Below are 12,955 nucleotides of genomic sequence, written 5' to 3' on the forward strand. Positions count from 1 at the left end.
ACTTCATATGAGACGGATTTCTGCCTGCTTCAATGGCAATAATGGCAATGAAATCATGAAATGACACAGGGAAATCGATAGAACATCACTCAGAGACGCACGAAAACAATATAACATTCAAAATGGGTGAACTTTTCCTTTAATTAGAGGCAGATAGAGCCGGATGGAGGTGCTTCATTATCTGTCTGAAGGTGTGTGTGTGTGTGTGTGTGTGTGTGTGTGTGTGTGTGTGTGTGTGTGTGTGTGTGTGTGTGTGTGTGTGCGAAGGTGTGGGTGTGCTTGGGTTACAGGTTAGGGTTAAGGGTCAGGGCCAATAGGATTTTGAATGGAAATTAATTGTAGGTCCCCCGTGAAGATAGAAGAACAAAACGTGTGTGTGTGTGTGTGTGTGTGTGTGTGTGTGTTGGGAACAAGCGGCTGAGGCACCTGAGTAGGGGATAAGAATAACCTGCAGAAGTGCCATTAGTCAGGGTGGATTGATAACTTCTTTCAACATTGACTCGATGTCTAGCTTAGATGGTTTACATTCTGGTGCAGTAGCACTGCCAAAAACACATTTCTGTGCGTGCGTCCGTACCTGCAGCATGAGTGCGTGTGGCGAGTGGACGAAGATGGAGGCGTTGTCCTTGGGGGAGGACTCCAGGCACAGCTGAGCGTCAGTGGCGCGGGGGTTGTAGGAGAAGGAGATGCCAGAGGACAGCTTGCCGTCGTACAGTAGGGTCTTGTGGTGCTCAGCAAACAGGAGGTCACTCTCAGCCTTGTACTTGAACGTGCCCTGAGAGAGATGGCAGAGAGGTCAAATCAATTAACAGGCAGGAAGGAGACTTGAGTGTGACTTTCATTTATATTTTTCTGTTCGGTTTAAACCTTACACACTACTAGTGATAGTCTGTAGTGTATCTTGAAATAATTCATGATAGGAGAAAGGAGGAAGATCCACAATCATTAATGTTTCACATCAAATTGATGAGTGCAGACCTTCCTTGTTTGATCTATTGGGTATCCAAATGTCAGGGTGTTTTGGAATAGTGGGACTACTGAATACTGCATGATGACTGGGCTTTGGCCTCTACCTACCTTGTAACCAGGCCCCAGCTGGTAGATGGCCAGGATCTGGGCTGCACTGAGGGCCTCGCCAAACAGATACACCGCCCCCATCTGACCACAGAACACACGGTCGGCGTCTGCCGTCTCTGACGAACCCAGGAAACACTTGTCGAAAGTCTGAAGGGAGGAAGGAAGGAAACAAGGAAGGAGAATTGAACAAGTGTTAATAAAGAGAACTATGACAACTCAATCAGCATGAATGAGTGTGAATCAACACACCATCGGCATACAGAGAACATACATTTCTATTAATCTGTTCTCTCCTGTATGTTTCCTAGAGCATGTGTAAATAGGCAGGGGATGAGCTTAGCATTGTTATCAAGGAGGGAGAGGTATCTCAATCAGCCATATCTACTGTAGGGTATCAAGGCCCTCTGTGACACTGTCACGCCAAGAGGATTGCATTAGAAAAGCATCTTCATTTGGCTAAAACTGACATGAGAATCTTGTCTTCCGCACAAGAGCGAGAGAAAAATAATTCTTCCCTGTTACAGACCCAGTTCCATCCATGTGAGGAGACCGAGAGGCAGAGAGAGCGGCAGAGAGAGAGGGAGGCAGAGAGAGAGAGAGAGGGAGGCAGAGAGAGAGGGAGGCAGAGAGAGAGGGAGGCAGAGAGAGAGGGAGGCAGAGAGAGAGAGAGAGAGAGAGAGGTTTCACCCCTGAGCCCTCTGTCAGCTGAGACAGTGATTATATCAATCAATCAGAAAGAGTGGGGCCTGTGGGGAGGTGCTGTCCTCTTCTAACAACCTGTACTGCAGTAACAATGGTTCTCTGTGGTATATCAATCACAACATATACCATACGTCTTTGTGTGGAAACTTTTTTATGCAAAGCACAATGGTTCAAATTGAAAAATTCTGGATGGACAGCTGCAAGGCTTTCTTGTTGATTGATTGATGACTTCAGAGAAATGTTTTGATTGAAAACTGGCATCAAAATATACTTTTAGTTATACACATGCATAACAACCACTAGCACAACTTCTAGGTTCAGCAATATCCCATAACACAGCATAGATGGGTAAGAATGGTTGTGTGATAGTAGAGGTTTGTGGTTACTACAGGAATAACATTATAACAACGATGATCAGTATAGTATGGATCGATTGCTACTTACGTCGCTGGTGTTGACGAACCAGGTGATTTCTCCGTAGGAGGCGAGCTCTCCATTGACGTAGCAGCTGATCTCACTGTTCTTCCAGCGGTTGTAGACGTGAACAATGGTCACCATGTACCACTGAAACAACAACACATAACAACTTAACCACCATGGTCACCATGTACCACTGAAAGACAACAACTTAACCACCATGGTCACCATGTACCACTGAAACAACAACAACTTAACCACCATGGTCACCATGTACTACTGAAACAACAACAACTTAACCACCATGGTCACCATGTACCACTGAAACAACAACAACTTAGTCACCATGTACCACTGAAACAACAACACAGAACAACTTAACCACCATGGTCACCATGTACCACTGAAACAACAACACAGAACAACTTAACCACCATGGTCACCATGTACCACTGAAAGACAACAACTTAACCACCATGGTCACCATGTACCACTGAAACAACAACACACAACAACTTAACCACCATGGTCACCATGTACCACTGAAACAACAACACAGAACAACTTAACCACCATGGTCACCATGTACCACTGAAAGACAACAACTTAACCACCATGGTCACCATGTACTACTGAAACAACAACAACTTAACCACCATGGTCACCATGTACCACTGAAACAACAATTTACCCACCATGGTCACCATGTACCACTGAAAGACACACAACAACTTAACCACCATGGCCACCATGTACCACTCACTGAAAGACAAACCAACAACTTAACCACCATGGTCACAATGTACCACTCACTGAAAGACACGCAACAACTTAACCACCATGGTCATTATGTACCACTGAAACAACAACTTAACCACCATGGTCACCATGTACCACTGAAAGACACACAACAACTTAAACACCATGGTCACCATGTACCACTGAAACAACAACAACTTAACCACCATGGTCACCATGTACCACTGAAACAACAACTTAACCACCATGGTTGCCATGTACCACTGAAACAACAACAACTTAACCACCATGGTCGCCATGTACCACTGAAAGACAACAACAACAACCATGGTCAAAATGTACCACTGAAACAACAACAACTTAACCACCATGGTCGCCATGTACCACTGAAAGACAACAACAACAACCATGGTCAAAATGTACCACTGAAACAACAACAACTTAACCACCATGTACCACTGAATCAACAACTTAACCACCATGGTCACCATGTACCACTGAAACAACAACAACTTAACCACCATGGTCACCATGTACCACTGAAACAACAACAACTTAACCACCATGGTCGCCATGTACCACTGAAACAACAACAACAACTTAACCACCATGGTCGCCATGTACCACTGAAACAACAACAACTTAACCACCATGGTCGCCATGTACCACTGAAACAACAACACATAACAACTTAACCACCATGGTCACCATGTACCACTGAAACAACAACAACTTAACCACCATGGTCACCATGTACTACTGAAACAACAACAACTTAACCACCATGGTCACCATGTACCACTGAAACAACAACAACTTAGTCACCATGTACCACTGAAACAACAACAACTTAACCACCATGGTCACCATGTACCACTGAAACAACAACAACTTAACCACCATGGTCGCCATGTACCACTGAAACAACAACAACAACTTAACCACCATGGTCGCCATGTACCACTGAAACAACAACAACTTAACCACCATGGTTGCCATGTACCACTGAAACAACAACAACTTAACCACCATGGTTGCCATGTACCACTGAAACAACAACAACTTAACCACCATGGTCGCCATGTACCACTGAAACAACAACAACTTAACCACCATGGTCGCCATGTACCACTGAAACAACAACAACTTAACCACCATGGTCGCCATGTACCACTGAAACAACAACAACAACTTAACCACCATGGTCACCATGTACCACTGAAACAACAACTTAACCACCATGGTCACCATGTACCACTGAAACAACAACACACAACAACTTAACCACCATGGTCACCATGTACCACTGAAACAACAACACAGAACAACTTAACCACCATGGTCACCATGTACCACTGAAAGACAACAACTTAACCACCATGGTCACCATGTACTACTGAAACAACAACAACTTAACCACCATGGTCACCATGTACCACTGAAACAACAATTTACCCACCATGGTCACCATGTACCACTGAAAGACACACAACAACTTAACCACCATGGCCACCATGTACCACTCACTGAAAGACAAACCAACAACTTAACCACCATGGTCACAATGTACCACTCACTGAAAGACACGCAACAACTTAACCACCATGGTCATTATGTACCACTGAAACAACAACTTAACCACCATGGTCACCATGTACCACTGAAAGACACACAACAACTTAAACACCATGGTCACCATGTACCACTGAAACAACAACAACTTAACCACCATGGTCACCATGTACCACTGAAACAACAACTTAACCACCATGGTTGCCATGTACCACTGAAACAACAACAACTTAACCACCATGGTCGCCATGTACCACTGAAAGACAACAACAACAACCATGGTCAAAATGTACCACTGAAACAACAACAACTTAACCACCATGGTCGCCATGTACCACTGAAAGACAACAACAACAACCATGGTCAAAATGTACCACTGAAACAACAACAACTTAACCACCATGTACCACTGAATCAACAACTTAACCACCATGGTCACCATGTACCACTGAAACAACAACAACTTAACCACCATGGTCACCATGTACCACTGAAACAACAACAACAACTTAACCACCATGGTCGCCATGTACCACTGAAACAACAACAACAACTTAACCACCATGGTCGCCATGTACCACTGAAACAACAACAACTTAACCACCATGGTCGCCATGTACCACTGAAACAACACATAACAACTTAACCACCATGGTCACCATGTACCACTGAAAGACAACAACTTAACCACCATGGTCACCATGTACCACTGAAACAACAACAACTTAACCACCATGGTCACCATGTACTACTGAAACAACAACAACTTAACCACCATGGTCACCATGTACCACTGAAACAACAACAACTTAGTCACCATGTACCACTGAAACAACAACAACTTAACCACCATGGTCACCATGTACCACTGAAACAACAACAACTTAACCACCATGGTCGCCATGTACCACTGAAACAACAACAACTTAACCACCATGGTTGCCATGTACCACTGAAACAACAACAACTTAACCACCATGGTCGCCATGTACCACTGAAACAACAACAACTTAACCACCATGGTCGCCATGTACCACTGAAACAACAACAACTTAACCACCATGGTCGCCATGTACCACTGAAACAACAACAACAACTTAACCACCATGGTCACCATGTACCACTGAAACAACAACAACTTAACCACCATGGTCACCATGTACCACTGAAACAACAACACCTTAACCACCATGGTCGCCATGTACCACTGAAACAACAACAACTTAACCACCATGGTTGCCATGTACCACTGAAACAACAACAACTTAACCACCATGGTCACCATGTACCACTGAAACAACAACACCTTAACCACCATGGTCGCCATGTACCACTGAAACAACAACAACTTAACCACCATGGTCGCCATGTACCACTGAAACAACACATAACAACTTAACCACCATGGTCACCATGTACCACTGAAAGACAACAACTTAACCACCATGGTCACCATGTACCACTGAAACAACAACAACTTAACCACCATGGTCACCATGTACTACTGAAACAACAACAACTTAACCACCATGGTCACCATGTACCACTGAAACAACAACAACTTAGTCACCATGTACCACTGAAACAACAACAACTTAACCACCATGGTCACCATGTACCACTGAAACAACAACAACTTAACCACCATGGTCGCCATGTACCACTGAAACAACAACAACTTAACCACCATGGTTGCCATGTACCACTGAAACAACAACAACTTAACCACCATGGTCGCCATGTACCACTGAAACAACAACAACTTAACCACCATGGTCGCCATGTACCACTGAAACAACAACAACTTAACCACCATGGTCGCCATGTACCACTGAAACAACAACAACAACTTAACCACCATGGTCACCATGTACCACTGAAACAACAACAACTTAACCACCATGGTCACCATGTACCACTGAAACAACAACACCTTAACCACCATGGTCGCCATGTACCACTGAAACAACAACAACTTAACCACCATGGTTGCCATGTACCACTGAAACAACAACAACTTAACCACCATGGTCACCATGTACCACTGAAACAACAACACCTTAACCACCATGGTCGCCATGTACCACTGAAACAACAACAACTTAACCACCATGGTTGCCATGTACCACTGAAACAACAACAACTTAACCACCATGGTCGCCATGTACCACTGAAACAACAACAACTTAACCACCATGGTCGCCATGTACCACTGAAACAACAACAACAACTTAACCACCATGGTCACCATGTACCACTGAAACAACAACACCTTAACCACCATGGTCACCATGTACCACTGAAACAACAACAACAACTTAACCACCATGGTCACCATGTACCACTGAAACAACAACTTAACCACCATGGTCACCATGTACCACTGAAACAACAACAACTTAACCACCATGGTCGCCATGTACCACTGAAACAACAACAACTTAACCACAGCACTAGAATGAGATTATATTTCTATGACACCCTAAACACCTCACCAGTTTCACACATTTTTGTTGTTGTTGTTATAATGTTTTAAATTATAATTGAATTTACAACAATGGTAATGAAGTTACTAACACGATACAATGAATAATAGGCTATGTTATCATGAGTTTCACATTGGCAGCAGCAGACTGCAAACCACCAAAAAAAGCATTGGCCAGCCTTAATTTAGCCTGATTCCTGGCTGCCTTCACAGAGTTACCCTTATGAGACATGGGACATCACCCGATCAGCTCCTAAACCCCTTGGGCTACAATCCCACCTACATCGGCTGCTCAGATTTCTGTCAGACATTGGAAGAATCCAGTGAAATAGGTTATTAGAGTTACCAGGCAGACAGCTTGGGAGATAAGACCGACCGTGGAATACAGAGGCCTAAAGATAGAATGAGGTTCTGAGTCTGAGGAGGAAGTAGAGTAGCGTTGTTCCACTCCGGGGGATAACGAGTTTTAATTGGCCAGGGGCACCATGGATCTCACCAATGCTGTTGGGCTTGACTGGGTCTGGGTGCTATGGTCTGGCTGTGTGTCGTGCCCCATTACATCATCCCTCTCTCTCGTTCCTGCTATCCTTTTTTCACTGTTCTGCTCTGACTATACTGGCCCCCAGAGGAAGGACCAAATGACTATGCTTCATCCCAAAGGGCCTAGACGAGAGGGCAGTGTATGTGTACTATGCCTGCGTACAATTTGTTCTGTTTGTGTGTCCTATGCGAAAGAGAACATGTTTGTGTGTCCTACTTAGCACGTGTTTCTATGTTTTATGAGTGCTAGGTTTGTGTGTCTCTCCCACAGGACCGTGTCTGTCTGTCGACCGGCCTCGCCGTCTGCCTACCTTCTGTGGTTTGAAGTCATATTTCACACAGTGCTGGAATCCCTTCCCCTTGGACTTTAACGAGGTCACAATCAAACAGCCGCCCACAAAGTGTGCAGAGTATCCCAGACCTTTGTTGGTGCGAAAACTACAGGAAGAGAGGGAAGAAAAATAAAAAGAGACAGAAAAAACAGATTTCAGTTAGTGAGCGTGACGGCTCACTTTAACACAGCCTGACACTCAAGGGCAGACGGGAGTTGAGACAAGTCAATCTGCCAATAAATCATTCAAACATACAAATTTAAAAAACACTTTGAAAACGGAGGAGAGACAGAGATGGCGAAAGCCTCAATCATTTGTCAACTTCACAACAAATTCCCATTTGTGGGTGTCTGTGTTCTGAGCGATCAGGGGCCCCGGCGGTCGCTGTGTGTGATTTAGTGAACTAATCTCTTTTTAAAAAGGGCAGAGTCTGAAGGAGTTTTACTACAGACTTTTCTGCCTCCAGCTGGCTGGCTGTGTGGGGTTGGTTATCACTTTCAGAAGGCCCACCAAACAGAAGGCCCACCAAATCCCGGCACATCAATTAGATTTTTTGACAGAAATTAATTATCGGCTGAAAATAGGAACGAGTGAGGCACTGATTTACTGTCCCTGAGAGAGGGAGGGAAGAATGGAGAGAGGAAAGAGTAAGGGGAGAGAGAAAGAGGAGAGAGAGAGGAGAGAGGAAAGAGTAAGGGGAGAGAGAGAGAGGAGAAAGAGCGAGAAGGAAGAGAGAGAGAGAAGGAAGAGAGAGAGTGGTAAATGGAAACGGAGAGGCATTGCATCAATATGCCTACTTCATCTGGTAATGTGTGTGTGTGTGTGTGTGTGTGTGTATTAAGCCTCTATTTGATGTCAGTTTTTTTTTACTATTTGGGGATGACTTCATCCTACAATTTTGATGAACAAGGGGAAAAAAATCAAATAGCTTTCCTTGGCGTGCAAATACAGTACACACACACACACACACACACACACACACACACACACACACACACACACACACACACACACACAGAAAGGGAACTAAGGGATGAGCCAAATTCTATTTGAATACACCTGAATAATATTGGATTATCCATACAAAATGTATGCATGGGTATCTCAAGTCAGGATATGAGTAGAGACGTCATTTGCATAGAGAAGGAGAACAAATCAAGCAGCGGTAAGTTGTGTCAGTGTTACCACAATGATTCACCATTTAGGATGCAAGGTCAGTCTGCAGTCGCCGAGTGCAGTGGAGTTGATCTCCAACATGGACGCCAGGTGTATGTAACTCACCAGTACAGGTAAGGCTTGTCCTTGTCAACATTGATGTTGTTGATTGGATCCATGCGGAGCCACGTGTGGAAGGTGAATCCACTCTGGTACGGCCATTTGGCTATAGGGGGCAGAGCTATAGCCTGTGAGGAGACAAACGGTGAGCTCAATGAGTTGAGAAAGAATGTTTTAGAAATAGGATAGTGAGTAGTGTGACCAAGACTACAGTGGGTCCAAGAAGGAAGGGATGGAGTTGTTCATGTGTGTGTCTATCCAGAGGGCTTCCTGCCTCATTAGCCAGATTCACAGCAAGGGGAAGGCGTGTGCTTAGCGTGCAGCGGAGTCTGAGCACACACTAATCACAGACTCTCTCAGGGCGGCCCAGAGCTCACCCTCACCAAAGGGCACCGTCACCATGGCAATGGAAGGGTACACAGAGATATACAGTGCACACACACACACACACTCTCTCTCTACATACAATGTGAGTGTTCCAGACAGCAATTGTAAGACAAAATGTGAGCAGACATGATTCTCTCTATAGTTAGCTATCTAGCCCAGGTACTGTACATGAAGTTACAGTACCTGTACGTGGCCATGTACCATGGCCACGTACAGGTGTAGACAGCATTCAGGTGAGACTCATTGAGAAAATAGAAGGGCAAAGGTCCTAGACGGAGATACACAGTTAAAACGTAGCATACACAAGGCTATGACGTCGTCCTTCATGAAAACTTAGCCGACATCGCCTAAGATAGGAGATCACAGCTGAGACTTCGTCTGATAAGTTGTCATCCTTCATTACCTTGAAGAGCATCTTAACTGAGTTAGTGAAGCTAAGTCCACACTTTTAAACCCATTGATACCAGGAAGTGTATTAGAAAACTGCTCTATTTTAAGAGAGGGGTATAACAGAACATTCCCAGGGGACTTATATGTTATTCTTTCACTCACTAAATCACATGGCTGGCTGGCTGAATGGCTGGATAGATAAAAAAGGTATTGGAAAAAGCAGCTTAGGGATTGCTGCTATGAGAAGGAAGGGGTGAGAATGAGTTCGGAGACGGCTAGGAGCATTAGAATGAAGGGAGGAGAAGAACAGAGGGAAGACTGCTAGGAGCATTAGAATGAAGGGAGGAGAAGAACAGAGGGAAGACGGCTAGGAGCATTAGAATGAAGGGGGGAGAAGGAGAACAGAGGGAAGACAGCTAGGAGCATTAGAATGAAGGGAGGAGAAGGAGAACAGAGGGAAGACTGCTAGGAGCATTAGAATGAAGGGGGGAGAAGGAGAACAGAGGGAAGACAGCTAGGAGCATTAGAATGAAGGGAGGAGAAGGAGAACAGAGGGAAGACGGCTAGGAGCATTAGAATGAAGGGAGGAGAAGAACAGAGGGAAGATGGCTAGGAGCATTAGAATGAAGGGAGGAGAAGAACAGAGGGAAGACAGCTAGGAGCATTAGAATGAAGGACTGAAAGAACAGAGGGAAGACGGCTAGGAGCATTAGAATGAAGGGAGGAGAAGAACAGAGGGAAGACGGCTAGGAGCATTAGAATGAAGGGAGGAGAAGGAGAACAGAGGAAGATTAGCTAGCATCTGTGCTCCTCCTCTCTTCCCATGCTGATTATTCAACACACACACAGAAACACAGTATGACCCAAGCTACATATGGTTGGTAAACCTTGGCATTATAGGATATAGAAGCCAAGATGTGTGCTGGGTCAGAGCTTATAGGCAATTCAGGATGCATTATCTTAGTTATTGCAAATGCGTCCGGCCTTGGATCATGTGGGAAGTCGAGCACAAGAGGATGTAGCCCATTTAGAAGCTATCCAGAGGTGCTGTAAATACCACTACCTTATCGTAGACACTGTGTTCACCGAGACTCATACCAGTCACTACAAGTCTGACACAACTTTTACCTTACATAGTGCACTACTTGATCAGTGCTTAGGGGAATAGTGTCGTACCAGGTGTAGCGTCAGACTGTAGTCTAGTTGGGTGGTGAGCACTGTCTTCTAACGATCAGTCTGAGACTCCGGTATACATGTGGAGGTGTATTGAGTTGTCACTGTACTCACAGCAGCACTCTTCCCTGGGAAGCTGAAGAAGGAGTCAGGTCCGTTCCGGTGGGCCATGCTCCTCAGGACAGACAGCAGCTTCACCGCATGGGGAGGCTGGAGGGAAGAACACGCACAAGATGAGAGGCCACAGACTTTGATGAGGGTGCACCGCATACACAAGTACTTTAATGTAAAGCCACAGTGCAGTCGGGAGAGTATTCAGACACCTTCCCTGTTCCCACATTTTGTTACGTTACAGCCTTATTCTAAAATTGATGAAATACAAAAAATCCTCATCACCTCTACACACAATACCCCATAACGACAAAGCAAAAACAGGTTTTTATACATTTTTGCAAAGTCTTATTTACATAAGTATTCAGACCCTTCACTATGAGACTAATTTGGGCTCCGGTGCATCCGGTTTCCGTTGATCATCCTTGAGATGTTTCTACAACTCGATTTGGAAAGGCACACACCTGTCTATATAAGGTCTCACAGCTGACAGTACATGTCAGAGCAAAAACCAAGCCATGAAGTGGATGGAATTGTCTGTAGAGCTCCGAGACAGGATTGTGTCGAGGCATAGATCTGGGGAAGGGTACCAAAAAAATGTCTGCAGCATTGAAGGTTCCCAAGAACACAGTAGCCTCCATAATTCTTAAATGGAAGAAGTTTTGAACCACTAAGACTCTTCCTAGAGCTGGCCCCCTGGCCAAACTGAGAAATCGGGGGAGAAGGGCCTTGGTTAGGGAGGTGAACAAGAACCCCGATGGTCACTCTGACAGAGCTCTAGAGAGTTCCTCTGTGGAGATGGGAGAACCTTCCAGAAGGACAACCATCTCTTCCGCACTCCACCAATCAGCCCTTTATGGTAGAGTGGCCAGACGGAAGCCACTCCTCAGTAAAAAAAAGGCACATAACAGCCCGCTTTGAGTTTGGCAAAAGGCACCTAAATGACTCTGACCATGAGAAACAAGATTCTTTGGTCTGATGAAATTGAACTCTTTGGCCTGAATGCCAAGCGCCAAGTCTTGAGGAAACCTGGCACCATCCCTAAGTTGAAGCATGGTGGTGGCAGCATCATGCTGTGGGGACGTTTTTCAGTGGCAGGGACTGGGAGACTAGTCAGGATCGAGGGATAGATGAACGGAGCAGAGAGATCCTTGACGAAAACCTGCTACAGACGGCTCAGGACCTCAGACACACAGCCAAGACAACGTAGGAATGGCTTCGGGACAAGTCTGAATGTCCTTGAGTGGCCCAGCCAGAGTCCGGACGTGAACCCGATCGATCTCTGGAGAGACCTGAAAATAGCCGTGCAGCGACGCTGCATCCAACCTGACAGAGCTTGAGAGGATCTACAGAGAAGAATGGGAGAACCTCCCCAAATCCAGGTGTGCCAAGCTTGTAGCGTCAAACCCAAAAAGACTCGAGGCTGTAATCGCTGCCATAGGCGATTCAACAAAGTACTGAGTGAAGGATCTGAATACTTATGCATATGTGATTCTTTTTCATACATTTTCTAAAATGTCTAAAAACCTATTTTTGCTTTGCCATTAAGGGATATTGTGTGTAGATTGAGGAGGGGAAAAAACAATTGAATCAATTTTAAAATAAGGCGGCAACGTAACAAAATGTGGAAAAAGGCAAGGGGGTCTGAACACTTCCTGAACATGTTCAGGTTCACATGCAGGTAAGCAAGCAAAACAAACACACCAACATCTCCACAACTACAGAGTCCAGGTCT

At 45.0% G+C, this 12,955-nt stretch overlaps 1 protein-coding gene across 10 annotated transcripts in view; it reads right to left on the minus strand.

Moving 5' to 3' along the window:
- LOC110497375 (lipopolysaccharide-responsive and beige-like anchor protein) overlaps window positions 1-12,955 on the minus strand; it is a 319,123-nt gene that overhangs the window by 259,616 nt on the left and 46,552 nt on the right. For all 10 annotated transcript variants that reach the window (XM_090210434.1, XM_090210433.1, XM_036954299.2 and 7 more), the window contains exons 5-10: window positions 11,224-11,319; window positions 9,166-9,287; window positions 7,864-7,990; window positions 2,224-2,343; window positions 1,078-1,224; window positions 578-775 (exon numbers count right to left, since the gene is read on the minus strand). In XM_090210434.1, the coding sequence (XP_090066560.1) occupies window positions 578-775; window positions 1,078-1,224; window positions 2,224-2,343; window positions 7,864-7,990; window positions 9,166-9,287; window positions 11,224-11,319 (810 nt within the window). The remainder of the gene's footprint in view (window positions 1-577; window positions 776-1,077; window positions 1,225-2,223; window positions 2,344-7,863; window positions 7,991-9,165; window positions 9,288-11,223; window positions 11,320-12,955) is intronic.

The sequence above is a fragment of the Oncorhynchus mykiss genome, chromosome 19 (genome assembly GCF_057628025.1).
Source record: "Oncorhynchus mykiss isolate SJ-2025 chromosome 19, ASM5762802v1, whole genome shotgun sequence".
NCBI classification, from domain to species: domain Eukaryota; kingdom Metazoa; phylum Chordata; class Actinopteri; order Salmoniformes; family Salmonidae; genus Oncorhynchus; species Oncorhynchus mykiss.